The 27,648-nt window shown below is 39.3% G+C and overlaps 1 protein-coding gene across 3 annotated transcripts; it reads right to left on the bottom strand.

Annotated features, from left to right (window-relative positions):
- Window positions 1-1,343: 1,343 nt before the first annotated feature.
- Window positions 1,344-27,383, bottom strand: NIPAL1 (NIPA like domain containing 1). Of its 3 annotated transcripts, none has more exons than XM_065907177.1 (6): window positions 27,250-27,383; window positions 18,387-18,647; window positions 11,050-11,106; window positions 7,762-7,852; window positions 5,897-6,057; window positions 1,345-5,372 (listed from the first exon to the last, which is right to left on the bottom strand). In XM_065907177.1, exons 1-6 carry the CDS (start codon window positions 27,293-27,295, stop codon window positions 4,756-4,758), a joined length of 1,233 nt encoding a protein of 410 aa, XP_065763249.1. In that variant the 5' UTR covers window positions 27,296-27,383; the 3' UTR covers window positions 1,345-4,755. The 3 variants fall into 3 exon arrangements, with proteins under 3 accessions (XP_065763251.1, XP_065763249.1, XP_065763250.1); XM_065907178.1 differs by lacking the exon at window positions 27,250-27,383 and adding an exon at window positions 18,765-18,812; XM_065907179.1 differs by lacking the exon at window positions 11,050-11,106 and having other exon boundaries at window positions 1,344-5,372.
- Between the last annotated feature and the right edge of the window lie 265 nt (window positions 27,384-27,648).

The raw sequence follows: 27,648 nt of genomic DNA, 5'->3' as shown, positions 1-27,648 counted from the left end.
CCATGTCTTGGCTGTTATAAATAGTGCCACAAACTGTGGGAACAGATTGAGTTTCATGCTGGCAGTCAGGAATTTCTGGCTGGATCACAGAGAGCAGGGTGTGGGAGGGAATTCTGGGAATATGGTACTCATGGCTTTTACCTCCATCTGGCGTCCCCTCCGCCCCCACCCCCCACCCCAGTCAAGTAGTTGCTAGGGCCTACTTGTGGCTGCGTGAGGGAGGGCCACGTGGTCTAAAGAGCACCCCAGTGCAGAAAACGGGTGTGAGGCCTTGTCTCCTGGTGACTTGACAAGCTTGAGGTTAGTGAAGCTTGGCATGCAGAGATTCCTGCCACCTCCATTCCCAGCCACAGGGGGAGTTCTACATATAAAACACAAAAGTGCTTTAGAACTCAGAGGTTTTCTCCCATATTAAAGGTGTTAAAGGAGACTCAGTTTTCCTTCAAGAAGAAAGATTTTTCATGATTTGTAACTGAAGTGGGAAAAGGTGTCTCAGGTGGTCAGCTCTCTCAAAAAGCTTTTTCTGCTTGTTTTTTGGCAAACAAACTCTCAGTTGGGAAACATATATTGTTCATTGTTGTAGATAAAATTTAAGACTCTTTGTAACCTAAGCTTACCTCTTAGAGGCTTCCTGTACACTGCGGCCAGGGTACTGTAATGTTTGGTCTATGCTAACATGGCTTGCTGGGGGCAATTGTAGTTCGTTCTAACTCTGGGGAGATGTGTTCCATCAAGGCCTCCTTAGATGTGCCTACATACGGTGGAGTGGGTAGTTTGGTGAGCTTAGGTTTTGGTCCTCATTCTAGCCCTAAGTAGCAATGTGATTTAGAGAACTGCAAATTGTTTCTGTTCATTTAAAAAACAGACACAGGTAAGAAAGAGGCTTTTGTACCCTAGACAAATCATTTCCATAGAAACAACTTAGAGAGTTGTTCTTAAACATGAATTCAAATTAAAATAAGGAAAGTTGTTTAAGTTATGGTGATATGGTCAATACTGATAAAGTTGATAAAGGCATGTGGTCAAGTTCCCCTGGGGCTAGAAAGAGGGTTTGCAAATATAAATTTTAATGTAATGCAATGCTACCAAATATTGTTATATTTTTTTTTCTCTTTCTCGTTTTTCTTTTAAATTTCTGAACTGAGAGGAGATACCATTACACTGATGTTCAACAAAATTATCAAAAGATAAGACAGTTTCTCCTACTTTTTGTTCAGGTGCCAGATCAGTTAGTTATATAGGAGATGGTTTTGTGCAGAGCCTTTTTCTAAAACATAGACTTTAATTTCAAGGAAAATGACAAAGCATTAAGCACAAAGCATTTTAAACCTCAAACTTTTCTTTTTAATTTTGCCATGACATAAACTTAACTTCAAGAAAATCAAAATGGAACTCCAACAAGGATAAGTAAGCCACATTATTTTATTACAAATGAAAGATAGAAACATTAAAAGTTATAAACTTTCTAAAATGCACAGTATTTATAAACATTAGAAAAATAGAAAATTTCATGATCATAATTTTTTAAATATTTGAAAATATTTCATTTATATTGATGAAAGTTATTTTCTACAAAGCTTTATTGGGATGTGAAAACTGTATATAGTTTGGTTTTATTAAGAAAAATATATCTGTCTAACATTTTGTATTGATAATACGCTAATAGAATTCGTTTTCACTTGAATTATTAAGAATGAGCTAAAGTGACAAACTGAAAACAAAGAATTTATGAAAACTGATGACAAATGACCCTTATCAGTCTCATATTAAGACTGTGAGAATTACGTTTCAGAGAGAACTGAATTGTATGAATGCCTCAACGTCAGGGATAAATGTGAGTGCTTTCCATATACACATGTTTGACTTCATACTCTTAAAACAAAAATGTTAATTGCATGCTGCCAAATCTAGAGGCTTTTATGAACATTTGGAAATCTGAACTAAAAATTAAATAATTAACCATTGATCTAAGAATAAAATTGTAAGTTAGAAAATAAAATGAAACTATTATGTTTACAGAATTAGGAAAGGCTTTCCTTTTGGCTATGTGAAGACAGTTTTGTGATCCTTGATGATACATGTACAGATTCTCACATAATAAATCTTAAGGTATCTGAGATAAAGTGTATATATATTAAAATATATACATTTGAAAGTACCAGCTAAGACTAACACAGTTAGTCTGAATATAGGGATCCAGCATTTTGTTCCTCCTTGGACAACATCTTCCTATTTGGGAAAAAGTATTCTGGGTTTTGGATTTGCAGCATTTTAGTTTTTCAATGCATATGCCCACCAGAGATTTTTAGAGTTTTTCAAATGTTTCATTGTTTCTCAATATGTTTCAACTCATTAGATCTTTCTGAGACTTTCTCCTGGGCATATGTGTCAACACCAGTTCATTATCCATCCCAGGGTACACATGGTTTCTTGTATTCCAGGAACCTTCAAGCTGGGCACAATATGCCAAGGGCAAAGCTTTGTAACAGGTGACACTGAGGAAATACCTGAGACCAAGATTCAGTTAAGTGGAGGACTACCTTGGCCTCAGGTTGGATGCTATGAATTTGCTCACTAAGAAGGTGTCCTGGAGAAAGCAACAGTTTTCAACAGAAAAAAAAAGAAAAACTTTAAATGAATTTCTACAACTTTCAACCACTACCTTTTTAGAAACCATGTTTTCTACAAGCTTGTGTTCATAACTTATGTATCTGATATACAATTTAGATGAGACAGCAATCAACAGAGTAAACATATATTTGACCTGAGGTATCAACCCATGCATCTCCCATGGATTATCAATTTTCAAAAATGTGGAAGGCACTGAATTGCACTCAACACTGCCTGTGTGCTAAGTCACTTCAGTCGTGTCCAACTCTGCAACCCCATGGACTGCAGACTGCCAGGCCCTTCTGTCCATAGGATTCTCCAGGCAAGAATACTAGAGTGGGTTGTCATGCCCTTCTCCAGGGGATCTTCCCAACCCAGGGGTTGAACCTGTGTTTCTCCTGTCTCCTGCATTAGCAGGCCGGTTTTTTACCACTAGCGCCATCTGGGAAGCCCTATGCCAAAGAGACTATACCAGCACTTTAGAACTTTGCAATCATCTCAGGTCATCACTGTGGATGTCAGTCATAGTTCAACAAAACTGTGGAAATGCTCAAGTCACTTTAATGGAATTCTGAAGAAAAGAGTCTACTACTATTACCCAGGATAGACTTGAGCTAGATTACAAACAAATAAAACTAATAACATTTGACATTAGAGAAGAAAAATCCAGTCAAACTGAAGGTTTTTTGTTTGTTTAATGTCATAATTTTGGGGTTAGGATTTTTTTTGAGAGAAATAACTTTAGTCTAGAAATAATATAGCTAATTTCTTTTCCATCAAATCAATGAGTGATGAGTAATCTACCCATAAACAGTAAAGACCACCAAAATTGTTACTTCTCCCATGCACTTGGAGTGAAATAAGAAAATTTTATGCAGGCTTTAACATGAAAATATATTTCCCTGTACTAGTCCCTGAGGTCTTAGTATTTTGTTTTCTAAGAAGTTAACCCACCTTCCTATTCTCCCCAGATAATTACAATAAAATGTATGGAAAGCATGGCCAGGATGAAATTCAACAGAAAAAGACAATCTACCACTTATTGTGGTAGTATATGCATATTTTTTAAAATGTTAGTAACCAATTATAATTTCCTTAATAAAGGTGAAAATGCCAGATTTCAAGAGGACAATTATGATAACTCATTCAGGTCTTTCATAAAGTTTTTCTATTTGTTTCTAGTTAGTGGAAAACCCACCCTTTGGGGATTAAACCTTTGAGAAAAATTGAAGTGTACAATATAATGCTAAAACAATGTACTTTTTGAAAGTCTCTACAACAAGAAGAAAAATGACACTAGGGATAATAATAATAAAAGTAGAGAACAAAATGAATATAAAGAACTCCAAAGCCGAAATCACTTGTACTTCTTCAGAAACTCAATTGTGTCCTATGTTGTTCAGGTCTGAATTAAAAGAGCCCATGAACATAATCATGTGCATTTGTTTTTGTGAAAAGGAAAAATAGTTTCATTTACCTAAGGTATTAAGTATTTCTCTCTCCCATTCTCCCATTTTGATTGTTAATAAGCCTCTATGATGTATCAATAAATCACAGCTTATACGCCCTTCGTGGGCACATGTGCCTTGCACATGTAGCACAGCGCCGAGCAGACCTCCAGCAGGTGCATGTTCTTTAACACCTTCCCTTCAGCTACTTAGGAAGAAGGAAGCTGTAGAGTGAGGGGAAGCAGCAGTGATCTCGCTTCTCAGTCTTAATAATTTGAAACTATGACTCACTGGAGAGTGACGACTGATACTCTGCTTATCAGTATACAGTTGGGTTTACCTATGAATTACCGAGAGACTGAGAATAGCAGCCAAAGAAATCAAGAGCCACCTGCAGAGTCAAACACGCTGACCAGAAGAGAGAGATTATCCTGAGAGTTATCTAATTCTTTGACTTCTTTCATGCTTAGGCAGTACTTCAAGTTTGCAGAAATGAAAAACAGCAGAAGTCTTCTGGAGAAGGACCAAAACTTTGATTTTTCAACTGTGATGGCCAAAAGTGCAGACATTTTTATTTGGCCTCATGTCTACATTATTAGTTAGAACTTTAAAAATGCCAGCTTTCCTAATATTTCTTTCAAGAATCAGGTATTCCTTCTCCTCTCCAAGTGTCTCCTAGTGGTTAAAGTCCAGGTTTCTAGGGATTTTGACTAGTCCTGCTATACAAGGTAATGTCATCATCGAATCCAGGGACTGAACAGTCTGTGTTCTCTAGTAAGATGTATTTGTCTTCACTGCCATTCACAGAGAGGACTTCTTTCCGAGTAGTGGATGTCAGGTCACTCCAGGTAATGTCAATGTTTTTAAAAGCATGTAGAAGGAAGATGCCATTGATGATGGTGAAGAACCCAGTCAAGGTCCCGATGACATCTCCGGCATTCATGCCATACCATTCTTGAAATAAGATGGCGGAGCAAGTCACCACCATGGATGTGAACAACACGTAATAAATGGGAGTCACAAGAGAAGTGTTAAAGGTGTCCAGTGCCTTGTTGAGATAGTTGATCTGTGTCATCACCGAAAGCACAAGTACAGCCAACAAAACGAAGACCAGAGGATGCTTATAAACGGGCTTCCATTCCAGGAGTTCCTTAATGGCAATGCCCAGGCCCTTGACAGAGGAAACTGAAAATGCTCCAATCAATGAACAGATTGATATGTAGACCAATATATTTGTCTGTCCTTTCTTGGGTGCCACAATCAAAATTAGTACCAAGGAGATCACAGTTATGATCACAGCAAAGCAGATAAATCCTGTTAGAAGGAGAAAAGAATTAGGCTTCAGAAAATGCCAATACGGTCAGGTCTTTGTGAAATCTTGTTAGTCATGAGTTTAGGAGCATAAGTGTTTTAGAAAGAAAACCATGATTAAATTAAAGACAGGAACAGCAACAACATGTTACTGCATGGCTTTTGACATCTCACAATGAATTTTCACAGACATATTTGAACCTCACAGATAACACTATAAGGTAAAGCAGGTATTGCCTGATTGACTTTATTTTCAGAATGAGGAAGATGTCAAAGTTTGGTTTGGAATATGAGCCTTCCCCCTCTCCAATTCCCATCTCTTCCCTTCATTCTGTGGAAGCGAAGCACAGACACAAAAATAAGTTGTGGCAGCTTTTCAGAAGGTTTGTACTACTCAGTCAAACCTTACTATATCTCAACCCACAGACGGGCTTGCAGGAAGCATATTACAATATTAATACAAACTCATGTGATGAGGAGAGAAAGTGGAGCAGAATTTGAGTGTCTCTTTTGGTTGAATTACAGACCTGGGTCTCTCAATTTCATTTCCATTTCATGCAGAGTAGCAACTTTCTCTTCTTGTGGGGCATGGATAACCATCACAGTTGATCCCAATATACTTAATATACAGCCTATTTTCCCATGAATGTTCAATTGCTCATTTAAAAAGTAGGAAGACAATATTGCACTGTGGGAAGAAGGAAAAACAATCACTCTTATTCAATTGCCTTTGGATTCCACAGCAGCTCAGCTGTCACGCTGTGGTGTGCACCAGTCTGTATCTCTGTCAACTGACTGGAATATGCCACGTGACACTGAAAACCCCAGTTAGCTTGCTTGCTTTGTTTATGTGTGTGTGAAGTTTGTTATATATTACTAAATTTGTATTTAGAAAAATTTCTACCATTTGTCAAACTTTAAGATGAACATTTTAAAAATCATTAGTAGTTTGCTATTTTAAAAAAATTTCATGGGAGTATAGTTGATTTACAATGTTCTGTTAGTTTCAGGAATACAGTACAGTGAATCAGTTATACATATGCATATACCCACTCTTTAGATTCTTCCCCATATAGGCCATTACAGAGTACTGAGTAGAGCTCCCTGTTCTATACAGGGGCTTCTTATTAGCTGTCTATTTTGTATATAGTGCTGTGTGTATGTCAACTCCAGTCTTCCAATTTATTCCTTCCTCTCCCTTCACCTTCTGGCAACTGTAAGTTGATTTTCTACATCCGTACTCTGACTAACTTTAAAACTCAGGAGAGATGATTAATCAAATCTGTTTAATTGCTTTTATATCTAAAACATTATAATAGGCATTCTGTACACCTGAAAATTTCCCATGACCTTCTAAGAGGTCCCACACAATTTGTTTTCAATTTCCCCACCTTCTCTTGTAAAGTCAAAGTAGAAGATATTTTTACATCTTACTGGCATGATGCATTTAGAACATGCATGCTCATGAAGGCTTCAAAGAAAGATATAAACCTAAAGAAGAATTAACTCTGCTCTTCAGGGGTAGTGTTTAGTTGGTACACACAAGTACAACCAAATGGGCTGTCAGAATACTAAAATATTTCCTTACCAGCTGCTATTGCCCTGATACTTTCACCTATCCAATGCTCCCACTACTTTGGTTGCTATGGCCTCAGGAAGTTCTAGATTGGCACTACGATGGACAGATTATACCATCCTGCTGTTCAACTGCTAGGTCAGCTGTGGTCCCTTCTCCTTACGCCCTGGCACTCCCACCAGTGGGTAGGCCTAGTCATAAACCTTCTTCTAGAGGTTGATAATGGAGATAAAAGGAAAAGACAACAAACACAACAGTTGCTTAGTTACAAAATAAAACAGTTCATGGGCTCATGGAACACATTCATTTGGTATCATAATGGTCAACTCAGATATATTAGATCCACCTTCTATTGACAGGAAAATGACTCCTGCTTGCAGGACTAAAAGAAACTAAGATGTCTCCAAACAGAAGTATTCAGCAGCAATGCAAGAGTTTTAGTAAGAGCTGAAATTCAACCCAAACATCATGCTTTTTAAAATCCTCTGATAACTATGGTCATTAACCACTAGGACAACAGAAAGCATTAAGAGGGTTGTGGTAATTTGTTCAGGTGAGAGGGGAAAAACTGCTTGGAAAAAATTCAATGATGCTTCATTGAATCATCACAAAGAAAACACACAATTACCTTAAGTTTGGCAGGAAGACACTCCGTTTCTTATTTCTACTGCTATTTATTGTGAAATCTTCTCAAATTAATTTTGTGATTTTTCAAAATTTTGCTTTGAGATATGTTAAGTAATCTATTTCTTGTGGGTTATGTGAATCATGGTATTAAAATCTCTACAGAAGCCAAGTTCCTTACTGCTCACGTACCTTACAAGAACACTCAGCGCGCCCAGTGAGGTGACCAGAGTGGCAGGAGCAAAAGCATAAGCTGCAAAATTCACAACCTCTCCTGCTCCCACTGGAAAGCAAGCAGCAGTGTTAATATAAAGGAGAGGCACATGTATTCAACAACTGACACATGCAAAGCAGTAGTCCTTTATCCTGAAGACACTCATATCTAATGAAAAGGAATAATTTAACTTCTTTTAGGGAAGGTGGGGAAACTTTGGTATTGAAAGGTTGCAGATAAACCATAATTACCTGATAATGCTAACTCACTAATGCAAAAAGTGGTGACAGGGAAGTATCTATTTTAAAAGACCTTCAATAAAGATTTTAGTTACTTTAGTACCAGAAACATAGTTGGTCACTCTGATGAAATCTGGTAGAGGTAGGATTTGAAGTGAGCAGAGAATTATTGTTTGCTCAAGAATACCCACTGTTGGGCAAATTAACAATAAAGCAACCTGTAAAATTAGAATGCTTTCTAGAGGTGTACAGTCCAGGCAGGGGATAGGCAGAGATACCCACAGGCCTGTGTAGTCAAGCACCCCTGGATTGCAGGGGATCTGCAAGCAAGTAACAGTATCTTAGCAGCTCAAGTCCTAACAATGTGCTCCTGGAAGCCTTTTCTTATCTGAGCAACTCCAGACTTCCATGAGATAGGGGGATGCAATTGACTCTGAGAGCAACGGATAATCCCTCTAAGAGTTGGGTTCTTGTATTGAGGGCAGATTATTCTCCTGCTAGGTCACAATTGAATGCTTGCCCACAGAATGTAGTATTTCACACCGCAACTATGCCAAGCATATACTTCTTGTTGAGAGAGCTTCTGGAACAGATAAAAGACACCAGTACACTTTTTCCCTCTGGCTGCTATCCACTCCACTCCCAGTCCCTACCCCATCCCCAGCCAGATCTGCAAGAGTAATCAGCTCCGAAACATCGTAAAACAAACAGAATCATACAGAATGGAACAACTAGGAGACTGTGCATAGCAGCAACGTGGCAGTTTTCTTGGAATTGTAAGCAATGAAATAAAACTCATATTTTGTGGCAAGACAAGAAAAATGTAAGCATAATTTTTTTTGCCATTTGGGCCTCCCCTCTCCCCTTTAGTGTGTCTGTGCGCTAACCAGACCTCCTTAGCAGATATCCCTCCTCCTTAATCTTGAAGGGCCCATACCTTCTTTGTAAATGCATCTCTGGATGGTGTAAAGTGTTCAGTATACATCATTTCACGTACAGCCTCCTGTCTAGAAAAACTTATACAACTGTGCTATGATCTCTAATGGGCAGAATAGTTTGCTGAGAGGCTGTTCTCAGGTTATAATTCTCAATTTGGCTTGAATAAAATTTTCCATTTCTCTTTTAGATTGACTAGTTAATTTTTCATCAACATAAGCTTTTTTGAATACCTCATTATTTATATTTTTATCATGATAGCTTTCCAGGAAAATATTGATCTCATGAAGTACTGTATGTTTGTCTCTAGGTAAAAATCTCTAATGTTGAAGACAATGCTTTTCTCTCTTCAATACTTGTAGAAACCATGTGCATGGTGAGAATACAATTACAAATGTAGCCATATAATATTCTTCTACTTTCTGTTGCATAGGTAGAAGGTAGGAAGATATGAGAAAGAGAGGAAAGGAAAGAGAATCATCCAAGTGTTTATTTGGAATCTTCCCAGTATAGTCCCTGACAACAATTACTCAAATGAAGTAAGAAAACAAATGTGAAAACACCCTAAAAATTGAAAAAAAAAAAAAAAAAAAAAAAGCTGTATAAATTTACATTACTCTTGTTCACCATCTTGTAAGCAGATAGGGTGTGGGTTTCCCAGAGGGAAAGAACCAGACGCAGCTTTCTGACGCAAGAGGAGCCGTTTCAGGCCCAGGCTCGTCTGTGCTCTAAGCCTGGACACAGTACTTGCCCATGAACAGGCCTCAGTAATTAACGATCTCAAAGGAACCAAAGGACAAACTCTTATCGGGCAAGAAAAAGTAACAAAAGCAAAGAGGATAAATTGGTTGTAAAGACTCCCAATTCTGGTTCGGTGGAAAGGTTAGCCTAAAGTACTTCCTTGAGCTATTTTGCAGAATTTAGATCCCCTCCACCACTAGATCCACTTGAACCTAAGGGATGATGTTGAATTTGCCCAACCCTCATGACTTCTATCAACTAGACAGAAGCTTTAGCTTGGATTTTATCAACCTTCATCCCATTTTTATGTTGAATTCTCCTCTGCTCAAGCCCTCTATGAATATGCACATACTTTGAACTTGAAACTTTCCCAATTTGCTGTTTGGGGAGATAGTGCTTTGGGAAAGAGCCCCAGAATTCTCCTTACCTGCTTCAAGTAATAAATTCTTCCTTTTTCTTATCTTTGGTTTGGTTGTGTCTTTTGACACCCTCCAAGAGGTGAAACCCAGTTTTGCGGTAACAAGCCTTTTAGATACCACCATTTGTTTAAGAAAAAGTTATCCAATTCTTTCTTTTAAGAGGATCTCAAAAATACCGAAATGTTTTACTTGGTACAGGAAAATTGATGGAAGTTTAAAGGCTTCTGGCTGCAGAGGGAGATGGCTGGCAAGTGTGTGAAACTAAAATTTATGAGGTCCTTTCTCTGGAAGTTTAAGACTTGGAATTTGAGAAAGTTCAGAGGAGTTAGGAGGGAAAAATAAATCTGCAAAAGTGCCTGAGAGATAACACTGCCTTCTCTCTGGACATCATATTAATAAAAATGCTTTTACCTCATACAGAGTCTCATTTAATCCTCCAGGCAAGTCTAGGAGGAGGGAGAATGCTGACAATTTTCATCTCCTCTCTGTTCAGAACTAAGCAGCCCAAGGGGACTTTCGTTTATCCAAGTTTTGGTCCTTGCTAGGAAAGTTACCCACTCTTTGCATCTAGAATAGTCACATATAGAATTAGGAGCCGGGGAAATGTAGGAGGGAAGCATTTTCATCAATTATTATGGGGAATAAAATACAAGAGAAGGAGAAGTTTGTGATAAAACATAAGATTTCAAATGGTAAGTTTTCCCTGGCATTCCAACACAGCATTGAGAACACAGGGGTGGGAGGAAGTCAGAGTAAAAATTAATTCTAAATTCACAGGACTTACTTTATATATAAGACATTATGCCCACACAAAAACTTCCAGACATAATTGACAGCCTTACCAGTTGGATAAATTGATCGATTTGAACAACTGCATGTAATTTATTCATCATTTTGCAAGCAAACACTATTCTTGGCATTATGGACTCACTTGAGAGTAATCCTGCCCACCAGAGCCATTCCTTGAGGTAAGAATGTCCACCTTGTCCTAGGAAAATGATGAAAATAGAAATTAAGTTCTAAAGTGGAAGAAGAGGGTTTGGGGAATTAAGTTCTATAAAAGGTACCGGAATATGGTTGGAAAAAGCAACACTTAAGGCCTACTCAGTATATCTCATCTTTTAGCTTACTTACTCAGTCATTTCTAGAGATCTCCTAAAGTTTTCTTTATGTTACCTTTGATTTCTACAGAAAGTAAGTTTTCTTCATTTGCAGGAAAATTAGTCATGAGGTTTATTATTGTCAACTCAAAAAAAAAAATGCAAACCTAAAAACAGAAATATGTTTGTTTGTTTTTTTTTTTTTTTTTTTGAGAATTATGTTTTATTTGGTGGATTTGCTGAGGACTTAAGTCTGGGAGGCAGCCTCTCAGATAGTTCTGAGGGCCTGCTCTGAATAGGAAAGGGAGGAGCCAGGATATATAGGAGTTTTGCAAAAAAAAAAAAAAAAAAAAAAAAAACCAAAAAGACAGTTGGAACATCAAAAGATTACTGTTAATTTAAAAAAATGAATTTAGCACTTTTATTTGTATGGGAAGGTGCAGGAGTCTGGCTCACTGGAATCCTTCCTTTGGTATGCACCTTAACTATTCAGGGCCAGTACCCAGCGTTCTCCAGCCTGAGTCCCCTCAGGCTGCACGGTCTGTCGGTGGGGGCAGTCGCTAATGCCTTGATGTCAGCAGTATCCTTTGTTTACTGATATGGAAGGTGACATTCTTTGTCTAAACTATTTATGCCATTCAGAGCTGTAGATAGAGAGTATTATAAGCCCTAAATGCTTTATTTTGGCCACAGTTAAAGACAGAACCCAATAAATACTAAATTAGATTGGTACCTAATGAAGACATTAAAGGAAAGAAGATGGTTGAGATAAGAGCTTTTGAAGTTTTGGATAGTCAACGAGAGAACAACCAGTGTTAGCCAGCTGGACTCTGCTTATTCTCTACCTTCTGGCACTATGAAACTGAATTTGTGTCAGGTGTTGTTCAGTTGCTCAGTCGTGTCTGACTCTTTGCGACCCCATGGACTGCAGCACGCCAGGCTTCCCTGTCCTTCACCAACTCCCGGAGCTTGCACAAACTCATGTTCACTGAGTCAGTGACGCCATCCAACCATCTCATCCTCTGTCATCCCCTTCTCCTCCTGCCTTCAATCATTCCCAGCATCAGGGTCTTTTCTTTGCAATGAGTCAGTTCTTTGCATCAGATGGCCAAAGTATTGGGGCTTCAGCATCAGTCCTTCTAATGAATATTCAGGACTGATTTCCTTTAGGATGGACTGGTTGGATCTCTTTGCAGTCCAAGGGACTCTCAAGAGTTTTCAACAACACCGCAGCTCAAAAGCATCAATTCTTCGGTGTTCAGCCTTCTTTATGGTCCAACTCTCAAATCCATACATGACTACTGGAAGAACCATAGCTTTAACTATATGGACCTTGTCAGCAAAGTAATGCCTCTGCTTTTTTATATGCTGTCTAGGTTTGTCACAGCTTTTCTTCCAAGGAGCAAGCATCTTTTAATTTTATGGCTGCAGTCACCATCTGCAGTGATTTTGGAGAAAATCAAGAAAATAAAGTCTGTCACTGTTTCCATTGTTTCTCCATCTACTTGCCATGAAGTGATGGGGCCAGATGCCATGATCTTAGTTTTCTGAATGTTGAATTTCAAGCCAGCTTTTTCAATCTCCTCTTTCACTTTCATCAAGAGGCTCTTTAGTTCCTCTTCACTTTCTGCCATAAAGGTGGTGTCATCTGCATATCTGAGGTTTTTGATACTTCCTGGCTATCTTGATTCCAGCTTGTGCTTCATCCAGCCCAGCATTTCCCATGATGTACTCTGCATATAAGTTAAATAAGCAGGGTGACAATATACACACTTGATGTGCTCCTTTCTCAATTTGGAACCAGTCTGCTGTTCCATGTCTGGTTCTAACTGTTGTTTCTTGACCTGTACACAGGTTTCTCAGGAGGCAGGTAAGGTGGTCTGGTATTACCATCTTTTTAAGAATTTTCCACAGTTTGTTGTGATCCACACAGTCAAAGGCTTCAGTATGGTCAATGAAGCAGATGTTTTTCTGGAATTCTCTTCTTTTTTCTATGATCCAACAGATGTTGGCGATTTGATCTCTGGTTCCTCTGCCTTTTCTAAATCCAGTTTGAACATCTGGAAGTTCTGGGTTCATGTATTGTAGGCCTGGTTTAAAGAATTTTGAGGATTACATCTGGAAGTTCATGGTTCACGTATTGCTGAAGCCTGGCTTGGAGAATTTTGAGCATTACTTTACTAGCGTGTGAGATGAGTGCAATTGTGCTGCAGTTTGAGCATTCTTTGGGATTGCTTTTCTTTGGGATTGGAATGAAAACTGACCTTTTCGAGTCTTGTGGCCATTGCTGAGCTTTCCATATTTGCTGGGATATTGAATACAACACTTTCATAGAATCATCTTTTAGGATTTGAAATAGCTCAGATGGAATTCTGTCACCTCCACTAGCTTTGGTTGTAGTGATGCTTCCTTAGATCCACTTGACTTCACATTCCAGGATGTGTGGCTCTAGGTGAGTGATCACAACATCCTGGTTATCTGGGTCATTAAGATCTTTCTTTGTATCATTCTTCTGTGTATTCTTGCCATCTCTTCTTAATATCTTCTGCTTCTGTTAGGTCCATATCATTTCTGTCCTTTATTGTGCCCATCTTTGCATGAAATGTTTCCTTGGCATCTCTAATTTTCTTGAAGAGATATCTAGTCTTTCCCATTCTATTGTTTTCCTCTATTTCCTTGCACTGTTCACTTAGGAAGGTTTTCTTATCTCTCCTTGCTATTCTTTGGAACTCTGCATTCAGATGGATTTATCTTTCTTTTTCTCCTTTGCCTTTCAGTTCTCTTTTTTTCCTCAGCTATTTGTAAGACCTCCTCAGTTAGCCCTTTTACCTTTTTGCATTTATTTTTCTTGGGGTTGGTTTTGATCACACCTCCTGTACAGTGTTATGAACCTCTGTCCATAGTTCTTCAGGAGCTCTGTCTATCAGATCTAATCCCTTGAATCTATTTGTGTCTAGCCTACTGAAAAAGACAAAAACCTTTCCTAAGATACTCAGAGAATTATCTTCCCACTCTTGTAATTTTTTACTTTAACCACATGAATTAACCACTTATTCATGATTTTCTCCTTACAAAATTTGCAAATAACTAAGTTGGAATTTTAAAATATGATTTCATATGCTGTTTTTAAAAAACTTAGTATCAGAAATACTTTCTCAGCCGTTAATTAATAATTGAACATTCCAAAGTCTGGTATATTATTATTAACGTTTATGAGACCATACAGACACTCAAACATAAGAGTGTACATATATATATACACATATATGTATGTATATATAGTTCCTAGTTTTTTCTTATCATTATATAAAACCCTTAAATATTATAAACATCCAGATATGTAAATCTAGGTTGAATTCTTATTCACTTGTTTTTTAATGTTTTACTTTATAGACCATAATGGTTATATTGGATGTGTTTTTTTTTTAATTGAAATATACTTGATTTACAATATCGTGTCAGTTCCAGGTATACAGCAAAGTGATCCATTTACATATTATAGATTTCAGATTAACTTCCACTATAGGTTACTACAAGATACTGAACATAGCTCTATATGCTATACAGTAAATATCTGTTGCTCATCTACTTTATGTGCAGTAGTTTGTATCTCTTAATCTCATACTTCTAATTTATCCTAATGTATCCCCTTCCCTTTGGTAACCATAAGTTTGTTCTCTATGTCTGTGAGTCTAGGTCTCTTTTATATATATATATATATATATATATATATATATTCATCTGCATTATTTTGTAGATTCCACATATAAGTAATATATATATATATATTTGTCTTTCTCTGCTTGACTTAGTATTATGTGCTCTAGGTGCATCTATGTTGGTGTAAATGACAAGATTTAATTCATTTTCATGACTGGGTAATATTCCATTATATTTATATGTCCCATACTCTTAAACCAGTCATCTGTTGATGGGCACCTGGGTTGTCTAAACTCTTTGGCTCTTGTAAATAGTGCTGCTCTGAACACTGGGGTGTATATGTCTTTTCAAATTAGAGTTTTTGTCTTTTTGAATATATGCCCAAGAATGGGATTGCTGGGTCATATGGTAACTCTAATTTTAGTGTTCTAAGAAACCTCCAATCTGTTTTCCATAGTGGCTATACCAATTTACCTTCCCACCAACAGTATAGGAAGGTTCCCTTTTTTTCACACTGTCTCCGATCATTTGTCAGTGGACTTTTTAATGATGGCCATTCTGATCATGGTGAGAGAATACCTCACTATAGTTTTGACTTGCATTTCCCTGGTAATTAGTGATACTGAACATCTTTTCATGAGTCTATAGGTCATATGAATGTCTTCTTTGGAAAAATTTAAGTGTTCTGCCATTTTTTGATTGGGTTGTTTGTTTTGATATTAAGTTGTATGAGCTATTTGTATATTTTGGATATTAACTCCTTGTTGGTCACACTGTTTGCAAATACTTTCTCCCATTACATAGGTCGTCTTTTTTGTTTTGTTGATTGTTTCCCTTGCTATGCAAAAGCTTTAAGTTTGATTAGGTCCTATTTGTTTATTTTTGCTTTTACTTCTTTTGCCTTGGGAGACTGATATAAAAATATTGCTATGATTTATGTCTAAGAATGTTTTGCCTATATTCTTTAGGAGTTTTATGGTGTCACATCTTATATTTAGGTCTTTAAACCATTTTGAGTTTATTTTTGTATATGGTGTGAGGGAATGTTCTAATTTCCTGAATTACATGTAGCTGTCCAGTTATCCCAATACCATGTGTTGAAGAAACTGTCTTTTCTCCATTATATAGTCTTGCTTGCTTTATAATAGAATAATTGACTACAGATGTGTGGGTTATCTCTGTTCCATTGATCTATATGTCTGTTTTTGTGCCAATATGATGCTGTTTTGATTACTGTAGTTTCATTCACTTCTTAAGATAAATTCCCAGAAGCAGAATTATTAGATTTTAAGATGGTAATATTTTAAGCTTTCCCAAATTTCTCTCAGGAAAGTTTGTACCCATTTATATTGCTTCCAGCAATGTTTGAGAAAGCTATTTATTTCTCAAATTCCCTTAGCAGCATAGGGCATTACTTTTTAAAGAAAAACAAAATCTTGTTAAAATAGTAGGCAACAACCCGGAGCCCATTGTTACATAGTTGATATCTCTTTGGGTACTAGTGAATTAACATTTACTTAAGTATGTTTATTGGCCACTTACAATTATTCTGTGAGTTCCTTGCTTATGTGCTTTGACTTTTCCTGTTTGGTACTAATCTTTTTCTTATCAACATTGTTGTTGTTTAGTCTGACTTTTTTGAGACCCCATGGACTGTAGCCTGCCAGGGTCCTCTGTCCCTGGGATTCTCCAGGCAAGAATAATGGAGTGGGTTACCATTTCCTTCTCCCGAGATTATCAACTATAGTCACTCTTTCTATATGGTGGATCCTAACTACCCTTTGTCATATATTTTGAAATTTTCTCCCCCATATGTCATTTCCTTTTCAGTTTCACGGTGTTTTCAAGTAGGATTTTTTTTGGTCAATCCAGATCATCTCTTTCTTCATATAGAATTGTTTCCTCCTTTATCTTTATGCTTAGGAAGACTGTCTTTTAGGATTAAAAAAAAATTATTTTAAATTTAACTTAAACAATGTGAAATCTACTGTGATAAGTGGTATAAAGTAGAACCCTTACATTTTTCTCCTCTAGTTTTTGCCAGTTGTCTCTATACTTTCAATTGAATTATTCATCCTTTCTGTAGTGGACTGAAATGCCACTTTAAAAATTGTGTAATAAACTGCTGCATGGACTTATTTGATTTTTCAATTATCTTTCATTTTGTCTATCTTTTTTAATGCTAAACTATTTGAATCAGTGTTCCCACAATAGTACTCTTCTATAAACTTGTTTGCACAATTCATAACTATTTATTATCCTCCTTGGATCTTAGAACAATATTTAGCTTTTTTAAAGACATTATTCTTGATAAGAATGAATAGAAAATTCATAGCTAATGAAGGACAGTCAAGCCGAGCTAACAGCTTCTGAAATATCACTGCAAATAGTAACCTAATTCTACTGCTATCCATTTATTGACTTGACAATACTTATTGGGTACCGACCTCTATGTTAGGGGAGGTTCCTGCTTTTGTGAATCTAGTATCAATAAACAAGCCTGTTGACAACAAGTAAATAAACAATAAATGTACAATGACAAATTATTCCAGGGACATTGAAGGAAACCCTTAGTGCAATAATAGCAGGGGTGGAGGTGAGTGAGACCTTCCCAAAGAGGAAGGTCAAGAAGGCCTTTCTGGAGTGATTATACTTTAGTTGAAGTCTGAAGGATGAGTCACCAAATGATGGGCAAGGAGAAGAGAGTTGCAGGCAAAGGAAAAGACCTTGAGGTGGGAAGCTGTCCCAGCCTTGCTGTGCTCAGTCATGTCTGATTCTTTGTTGACCCCATTGACTGTAGCCCGCCAGGCTCCTCTGTCCATGGGATTCTCCAGGCAAGAATACTGGGGTGGGTTGCCATTTCCTACTCTAGGGGATCTTCTCGACCCAGGGATGAACCCCTGTCTCTTGAGGTAGGAAAGAACTTGGTAAATTCCAAGAGCCAGAGAAAAGCAGGCAGCAGACAGGGGAGCAGAAGATGAAGCTGGAGAGGTAGCATGGGACACTTTAGGCAGGAGGTGAGGTCAGATTGTGGAAGGACGTTTGGATTTTACTCTGAGTGCAAAGAAAACCCCCTGATGTGTTTAGCCTGATCTGACTTTAAATCCTGAAACCTCAGAGTAAGGAGAAGAAGGAGGTGACAGAGGATGAGATAGTTGAATGGCATCACTGACTCAATGGATGTGAGTTTGAGCAAACTCCTGGAGACAGTGAAGGACAGGGAAGCCTGGCGTGCTGCAGTCCATATGGTCACAAAGAGTCAAACCTGACCTGGCGGCTGAACAACAAGGCTATGAAAGAAGAGCTCATTACACGCTCTAAACTTCTCAAGTTTTAGTTTTACCCTAAAGGAGACACAACTGGTTCAATCCTGGAAACTGCTGAGAACAGAGACAGGGGCAAGGCAGACACAGTGAAATTCTCTGAAATTCTCATAGCACTGCAGTCTTACAATAGGATTATCTCTGCAATTAGAAATTTGAATTCGTTAGCTGCATCTATCTCTTACCAGCTCTAGTGACACCCTTTCTGGCCAGTTGCAAGAGGCCCTTTTTTTTCAAGATGAAACTGGAGCCAATAAAAATACTGGAACTTATTGCCAGTACCAGGCCTATATAAAGGCTGTATTTGTTCTCTGTAGAAATGCTCAGGTTGGTTATGCTGGAATTCAGGTCCCTGTAGAGGACAGGAGAGGCCAGCAGCTGTGACACATGTGTGATCTCACACCAAGCCTGGGAGGCATTCGGACAGCTCAGGGACAGCACATAGCCTGGAAAAAGGGAAAGAGGGAGACGTCAACCAACGAAAGGGAGATGCATTAACATTTTCTTTCTTTCTCCAAGAAACAGAAACTTTCTTTCTCTACTGACACACTTTTTTTTACTACCTGATGGGCAGTCTCCAGCATGTGATCCATGGGTTGGCAGACACATTCTGCTGGTCTCACACACACAAGTTCTTCATAGTGTTTTCAAAGTGCTTTAGCTGTCATCATCTAAGCATGACAGACTTCACAACAAAGTCTGGATTCCTCTTATTGAATGGAAAGTCTAGCAATACTTGGTTCTTTGCTTCAGCCAACAGCAGCCTGCTGGAACATCAAAGAGCTGTGTGCACTGGCTTGGGCTCAGCAGTTCATTACAGCTCCCTACCCCGCACATCCACTTCTCTCCCTCACGCCATCAGTGTGTTTCCCAGAAAGCATCATGCAGTGTGTGTATAACGCCCGAAAATAGGGAAGGGCACAGCAAGCCCCCCAGACTAGAAATCACCACGCTACAGGAAACTGAGCTAATCCACTTGATGTGCATTTCAGAAAATCTGTTTAAAAGTGGGTCTAGTTTTCTAGACCATTTTCCCCATAGAGAATACTTTTTCAAGTCTAATTCACTTCCTCCTTAATAAAACAGACTCTAACAGAAAAATGAATTAAATATCAGTAGGCTTTTTTCCCCTTGAAGAGGATTCAAATAAGCATGTAAATCCACTGAACCAGACCCATTATTGTAACTGCCTTTTTTGGGGGAGGGGGGAGCTAAATACTAAAACACAGAATGAAAACATTTTATACTGTTTAAGAAATTTTTTATAATCGATTCTCCACTTGAAAAGCTGCCAACACAGTGACCCTGTGACTAGATTTTCTATCTTTTCAAATTTTTTTCCATTTGAAAGACATATTTTCCTAACATGACTTACCCTGAACAAAAATGGGCAAAGACGAATTAACTAGAATTTTAGGATTCAGTGAAATAAAGTCAGCTTCACATCTCAAAAATCTTAAGAAAGCATGTAAACAACAAAAGATAGTTTGACTAAATGTTGTCTTAGAAACAAAACTTTAACAGTGGGATCTGTGCCTCTGGGGCAAAGCAGTAGGCGTGTGTGCATGAGTGTAGAGTTGCTCAGTCGTGTCCAACTCTTTGCAACTGTATGGACTGTAGCCCACCAGGCTCCTCTGTCCATGGGCTTCTCCAGGCAAGAACACTGGAGTGAGTTGCCCTCTCCTCCTACACAGGATATTCCCAACCCAGAGATCGAACCTGCACATCTTTTGTCTCACGCACTGGCAGGCAGGTTCATTACCACCAGCACCACCTGGGAAGCCCTAAAAGCAGTATGAGTTCTGTGAGCTTTACCACACATACAGTTGAAGAACAACTATAAAGTTCAAGACTAGCAAAAGGTAAAATAATTGAATTCAGTTTTTTCATGGTTAGTATTTCATTTATCTCTGTAATTTGAAAATGAACCAACTTTGATTCAGAGATACAGGATAAATTCTGAGACAAAACTTCTAAATATTCCAAGGAGAATTATATTACTTCAGGGATAGTTTACCGTAACTGAGGAATTTTTCAGGCTGGTTGTTTTAGTAAGAACTGATGCAAATTTTCACATAAGCTAGCCGCAAGCAATCTAGTCCTGGACACTGTTCATCTCATCTAACCCTCAATTACTACCAAAGTAATTTTTAGTAGTAAGAATTTTGATTACATGAATTTTTGTGAAAACATCTGACTGAACTGGACAGAAAATTCCATGGCTGCATCAGTATCATTTACTGTGTAGTTAACATAACCATTCCAAAACTTTAACTCTGGAAGCAGTGTGGGTGAACCTCATTCCCGTGAAACAATACTCTTTCTGAACCGTTTACAGCAAAACGTTTCCAACATTTTAGGGGGTGGGGGCAGAAGATGCTAAGGGAACGCAAAAAATCCTTGTTGCCTTTTGTAAGTTCTCACTGTAAACGAGCACTAATGTTGTAAGTTTTATGGCAGGAAAAATAATAAAATCTTGTCTAGTTACTGACCTTAGAACTTAAATTGTTTTATGTTTGGGGAGCACATGAAAGAGGGAGGCCACGGCAGATATGAACGAATGAGGGAGTGACTGCTGGGTACGTGGGTATGGAGCGCTGTAGGGCAGGAGGGGAGGGATGGAGGAAGCAGAATACGTGGGCAGGGACACTGGAGGTTTCTGAGCAACTAGAGATCTCAAAATGGAGGTAGCTTCTTAAGATTATAGTAAGCAAAGTAATTCTCCAGGAGTTTAATCCAAACTTTATCTAACACAGAAAATCTATTACATTCCTTCTTTTTCATTTTAATAGACACTGCCAATACCCCTTTCAAGTGTCTATACCAATTTATACTCCTGTCAGCAAAGAGCATGTATCATTTCTTTAATGTTATGATATATTGTTTTAAATATTGAATAACATTTAGGAAATATGTGTTAGTTATAAAGAAAAAATAATATACACCAACGTATCAACCACCTAATTTAAGAAGTAAAGCACTGTCCCTCAGAGGTTACAACTAATTTGATTTTCTGTCTAACAGTCCTTGCTTCAAAAAAAAAAAAAAAAAAAGATTTCCCGGGACTTCGCTGCTAGTCCACTGGTTAAGACTTGGAGCTTCCACTGCAGGGGACATGGGTTCAATCCCTGCTCAGGGAAAGATCCTACATGCCATGGGGAATGGCCAAAAAAAAGAAAAAGAAAAAGAAATTCCCCTATAAAATTATATCTTTAAATAATAAATTGTTTCATTTTCTTCTTTTTACACTTTCTAAAAATGTAATCATATAGTATGCATTCTTTGGTGATTTGCTTGCTTTTGAGATTTATCATTCTTGATGCTCTGACTGTAAGGTTTGCTTTTTTCCCTACTGTTCTATAGAATTCCACTTTATGACTATCTCACCAGTAATTTTTCTATTTTATAGTTTGTGGACATTTGGGTAATTTGCAGTGTTTTTTGTTTTTACAAACAGTACTGGTAATGTTCTCAGTTATGTTAAACCAAATGAAGTTGATGCTATTTGACAATTTTTGACCCAACAAAAAAGAGCAGTTTCATATGATTCAACTTAAGATGTATCTTCTAGGTACAGGCATGAATGTCTTCTTACACACACTTAAAAATTTAACAACAGAGTCAAATTTTCTATAGGATTATATGCCTTTTCCTACCTTAAGCTCCATTACTAATCATCTATAATGTTGGGAAAGTTGAATCATCACTCTTGACTTCAGTTTCTTCATCTCTAAAATGAGGGAGTTTGACTCAATGAGTCTAAAGATCCCTTCAATACTTTTGGGTTTGATAATAAGTTATCTTCATTCCCAGAGTAATTTATTTATAATTCTGGTAGTTCATAAATATTGCTGATGGACCAGCTCTAAATTCATAGGCACTTGTATCTGGAAGATATCTTAAAGAAACTGATGCCAAGATATTAAGTGACTTGGCAAAGCCATGTAACAGCCAAAATCAAGGCCAAATAATCCAATTCCCAAACTACTATTCTATTTCAGAAACATAAGAACAAAAAGTACAAATAAATAAAGTCAGTTAACATTTATTGTTGTTTATACAAAGATGAAATGCTTCGAATAGTTTTTTCAAGTCTTAATTTGTCTATGAAGAATAATTTAGGGCTCCCTTGGTGACTCAGTGGTAAAGAATCTGCCTGCCAATGTAGGAGACACAGGTGGATCCCTGTTCCCGGAAGATCCCACATACCTTGAAGCAACTAAGCCTGTGCACCACAACCATTGATCCTGTACTCTAGAGCCTGGGAGCTGCAACAACAGAAGCCTGAGCATCCTAGAGTTTGGGTTGTGTGTAATACAGCAATAGCTGACTGATGGTGGTGGTTTGGTGGTTTAATCGCTAAGTTGTGTCTGACTCTTGCAACCCCACAGACTGTAGCCAGCTAGGCGCCTCTGTCCATGGGATTTCCTCGGCAAGAATACTGGAGTGGATTACTGTTTTCTTCTCCAGGGGATCTTCCCCACCCAGGGATCAAACCCACATCTCCTGCCTTGCAGCCAGATTCTTTACTGCTGAGCCACCAGGCAAAGCCCTAGCTGACTGATACACTTGCCTGTTTATGTTAGCAAAGGAAATAATGAATGAAACCTCTTATGTCTCCTACAAGTTATTCTCCAAATATCAGCCAGTGTGAATCAGATTACAACACTCCCCTGCTTAATTCCCCATGATTTTTCATGGCAGTTATAACAAAATTTAAATTTCTAATTTTTAAAGAGCTTTACATGTTCTGAAGCTTGCTCACCTCTGACATTATGTTGCATTACTCTCTCTCACTCATTCTCTGAAACAACACATTTCATTCTCTGATTCAATATATTTTTATTGAGTATCTACCATCTGTCAGGCATTTTCTTGAAGTTGGGGTTACAACTGTGAGTAAAGTAAAATTCCTGCTCTACTGCAGTCATTCTAATGGGGGAAAATAAACAAGTGACCTGAAAACTACAGAATATGCTGACTGCCATGGAGAGTAAAGGCAGCATAAAGGAGTATTTTTAAGAGCGAGCACTGAGTAGAAGAAGCTCTGTGCTAAAAGTAAACGCAAACACCCAGATGTGGGAATCTGCTTGAGGAGGGTGAAAGGAGCTTTAAGCCAGGTTGGCTGATGAGAGAAGAGAGCTGGTATGAGATGAGGTCAAAGAGTAGTAAGACATAAGCTCGGGTGAAATAAGCCTTTAGTTAAGTCCATCCTTTTGTGTCACTTCTCCTTCCAGAATTGTACAATGGCGTCCCTTTCCATTCAGAAAAAAATCCAAAATCCCCACCAGTCTAAAATGGGCTATAGAATCCTGCCTCCATGTATCTCTGTAACCTCATTTCCTGATTTTCTTCTTTCTTTCTTTAATAGGCTTAATTTCTTCTGACCGTAGACGTTTTTAAGTAAGCAGTCTTCACTTCTTACTTTGTCCTAGTAGTGGCTGGTATGACTGACTCCTTCCCTTACTGAACTCTCAGCTCCTTAGAAAGCTTCTCTGCCTTTCCAACCTAATTTCTCACTTTCCACTGTACAATTTAACACTGCCAACCAAACAAATGTCCTCTTACAGCTTAATTATGGCTTTGTAACAACATTGTATATCCACAGATCTATTTCATTTATTTACTCAACAAACTACCATATGTTTGCTAAGTCACTTCAGTTGTGTCCAACTCTTTGTGACCCAGTGGACTGTACCCAGCCAAGCTCCTCTGTTCATGGGATTCTTCAGTCAAGAATACTAGAGTGGGTTGCCATTTCCTTCTCCAGGGGATCTTCCAGACCCAGGGATCGAACCCGCATCTCCTGTGTCTCCTGTATTGGCAGGCAGGTTCTTTACCACTAGCGCCACCTGGGAAGCCCAAACTCCCATACAAAGCCCCATGTTAGGTAACCATTCATCAACACTTAAATTCTTATTATACTTCCTGTGTGCCAGGCCTCTTCTAGGAATGTGGGAGACAGTGATCAACAAGACAGGTAAACAGGTCTCTGTTCTCATGGAAACTGACAATTTTATTGAGAAAACTAACAAAAAGACTAGAATAAGGAGGGTAGAATAGGAATGAGAAATAATTTGGAGCAGAAATGGAGAGAAAATTTGGAGCAGATATAAGAATGAGAAATAATTTTGCTATAAACTGGAAGTTTGGAAATAAGCTGTGATAGGACTGGATAAGAAGCCCAATATTTCAATTAATACAAATAAAACTGAGCAGATACTGTTGATTTTTTTAAAAGTTAAAAATTTGTATATCTAAACAAGACCATCCCACTATCAGTATGTTTGGAAGCCAAATACTCTATGAGGACTGTTGATCATCAGATTTCCTACATAAACTGCTGCAATTAATAACATATTGTTTTCTGAACAACCTTTAATGAAGAATTTTTACTGGCTTAGAGCACTTAAATTTCAGCACCTAGAGCACTTAAACTTGAAAAAAAAACTTATGCTTTTAACTTTCTTGTAGAAATCTGGAGAAAATCTATTTTAGTGTAATATAAAAGAAGCTATATTTTATATAGAAAATACAGCTTGCCCTGCTAATAAAAGTTATATTCATTTGGTGGAATTTTGAGAAATGTTTATGATATGTTTTTTTTAAGAGTAAAATCTCAGAATCATTAACATATACCATTGCATCCAAGAGGCCAGAGACTGCGGATGGGTACCTACAAAAAAACAAAGTCTCAAATAATTTTGTACTTTGTTTGATTCCTAATTATGAAGACTTATTCAATTCTTTGGGCCTCTAGGCCCAGACTGTCTTGCAAATCTCTCTGTTCTATTAATAGAACCTAGGTCAATGTCTGACACATGGGACTTAGGTCAATGTCATTTGAATAAATGAACAAATGAAAAATTGATCCTTTACTCCATGTCAGGTCAGACTCTGAAGTTTTTGCTTCATATGTAATCCCACCTGCATCTACTCCTCAAACACTAAACTGTAGGAATTATTCTCAATTTACAGACAAAGAAAGACTTAAGGAGGATGTCATGGCTGAGAAGACTGCCTGTGTGCTGTCGCTTCAGCCATGTCGGACTCTTTGCAACCCCATAGACTGCAGCCCACCAGGATCCTCTGTCCCGGGGATTCTCCAAGCAAAAGGACTGGAGAGGGTTGCCATTCCCTCCTCCAGGCAGTCTTCCTGATCCAGGAATCGAACTGGAGTCACCTGCATTTTCTGCATTACAGGCAGATTCTTCACCACTGAGTCACCAGAGAAGTTTCACTGATAACAATTCCGATTTCTCTCAAGTCTTTTTCCCCAGTCGTTGTTCAGTCGTGTGCTCAGTCTCTGTGATCTCACGGACTGCAGCGTGCCAAGTTTCCCTGTCCTTCACCGTCTCCCCGAGGTTGCTCAAACTCATGTCCATTGAGTTCGTGATGCCACCAGAGTCCCACACAATTAATTACCACAGTTAACCCTTGGTATTAAACATGGAGGGCTTCCTTGGTGGTTCAGTGGTAAAGAATCCGCCTGCCAAAGCAGGAGACTCGAGTTCCATCCCTGGATCGGGAAGATCCTCTGGAGAAGGAAATGGCAACCCACTCCAGTATTCTTGCCTGAAGAATTCCATGGACAGAGGAGCCTGGTGGGCTACAGTCCGTGGAGTCAAAATAGTCTTACAGGACTTAATGACTAAAAAACAACAATTAAACATGGAGCTTGAACATTTCTTGTTGGAACTAAATATATGAGCAAAGCAGAAAATCATTCCTAAGTTCAAATAGGCAGGGTAATTCACACATCCTCCTTACAGATCTCTGGGTAAACAAGGGTGGACGTGTTAGTATCAGTGGACGTGTTATTAACAGTCTGATTTACTGATTTAGGAATTCTTTAGACAAAGATTGACTATCTAGGAAATAATTCTAGATCCTACTGCCTTCGTAACCACTTTCAAACACTTCCAAAACCACAACGTTCTAATAGTTTGTGAATTGTTCAGGCATTTTACTCTTTGTGCTCGTTCTTTCTCTTCCTGGCACCGTTCTGACTTCTAACAACAACAACAACAACAACAAAAAACAATACCTCTCCACAGCAAGGAATAAACTGGGAGAGCCAAGGGAAGAGAAACTCTGGGGATTTGCCCGCAGTTTTGGGAAGGCAGAGTTCTTGCCACGCCTCTTATTGCCCCCTCCCTCTTTACATCCTTACTGGGTAAATCAGAAATCAGCTTTCCTCTGGACTCTGTACAAAGTGAAAACTCTGATTTTAGCTGATACAAACTGTCCGCCCGCGCCCCCTCCCTGCCCGCCTGGTCCCCAGGTTCTTAGTTTCATCCCGAGTTACATGTGCCTTCGGTACTGAAGTTGTAGAAAGCCGACGAGCAAAGTGCAAGGGGCGGCGCCCTAAGACTTTACCCGACGAGGGTTGGGGCAGAAACCCAGGCCGCAGAGCAGTGAGAAACCTACAAAGATCGCGCCCAGTTCCGGTCTCGCCTTAAGCAGCCAAGTGACTCTGCAGCGAGTCAGACGCGAGGCGTTTTCACCTCTTAAAGAAAGAGGAGAGAGGTGGGCAGCCCAGCCGTGCCCAGCGTCCTCCCCCGGGGGTGTCCAGGGCGCATGGCCCTCCACCTTGCTTGAGCTTCGCCAAGCCAGCGCTGGGCGCGAGACGGGACGTCCGCCGGGTCCACGGCCGCGCCCTCTGCCGGCGGGATGACGTCGACACGGACTCTGGAAGTGAGTCTGAGTCAGTGGAAGCGTCTTTCTCGGGTGAAACTTGGGAGTCTTCCCACAACACCCTGAGCACCCCGTCAAGACATTCAGCTCTCCATAATTTGCGTGGACCTGTCTTCTGGAGTGGGAGTGGGAAGCCACGTATTTCTTGATCGACTCAGGCGTTCCCATAGAGTCTGGCATATTGTTGGCACCAATAAATATCTGTTGACCAGCTGAGTGAATGAATAAATGCATGAACGAGTACGTTAAGAGCCGGCGTTTCCCTTTCTAGACTCCACAGTACCCGCGACCGCCCGCCGGGTCTCATCGCCACCCGGCCGCAAAGTCCTCCGGCCCGGAGCAGACACTCACCTTCTCGGCAGGGCTCTCCGGGCGGCAGCCTCACCTGTCCCCCCATGGCCCCCGACGGGGCTTCCCAGGCGCAGAAGCTCGCTCCTCAAGCTCCCGGTCTCCTCCCGCTCCCCAGGCACCCGCGTTGGGCGGAGCTGCGGGGTCTCGGACTGCCGCGCGCAGACCCCGGCCCCGGGCAGCCTCAGCCAATGGGGACGGCGGGGTGGGGCCTCCCCTGGAGCCACGCCCCCGAGCCGCGGGCTGGGTGCCCATTCCCTCAGAGCGGCGGAGGCTGCGGTCCGCCCGCGCAGGTACGGGTGGTGGTCCGCCTACGGCCCCGGGGACCGCTGCTGCACCCAAGCAGAGCAGAAGCACAGGCACACTTCACGGGGTAAAGCGTCTCTCGGAGCGTGGAAATCG

Source organism: Muntiacus reevesi, chromosome 16 (assembly GCF_963930625.1).
Source record: "Muntiacus reevesi chromosome 16, mMunRee1.1, whole genome shotgun sequence".
Classification (NCBI taxonomy): Eukaryota; Metazoa; Chordata; class Mammalia; order Artiodactyla; family Cervidae; genus Muntiacus; species Muntiacus reevesi.
Note: the sequence above shows the minus strand (reverse complement) of the source record. Positions and strands in the feature narration are given on the sequence as shown.

What these genes read in the sequence shown, in the direction of transcription:
- NIPAL1 (XM_065907177.1), bottom strand. Translation starts at nt 27,295, where the DNA reads ATGGGGGGACAGGTGAGGCTGCCGCCCGGAGAGCCCTGCCGAGAAG. An exon ending in CGGAGAGCCCTGCCGAGAAG is followed by an intron (nt 18,648 to 27,249) that starts GTGAGTGTCTGC and finishes CCCTTTTTCCAG; the next exon opens with GCTATGTGCTGTCCCTGAGC. An exon ending in GCGCTGAGTGTTCTTGTAAG is followed by an intron (nt 6,058 to 7,761) that starts GTACGTGAGCAG and finishes TTCTTCCCACAG; the next exon opens with TGCAATATTGTCTTCCTACT.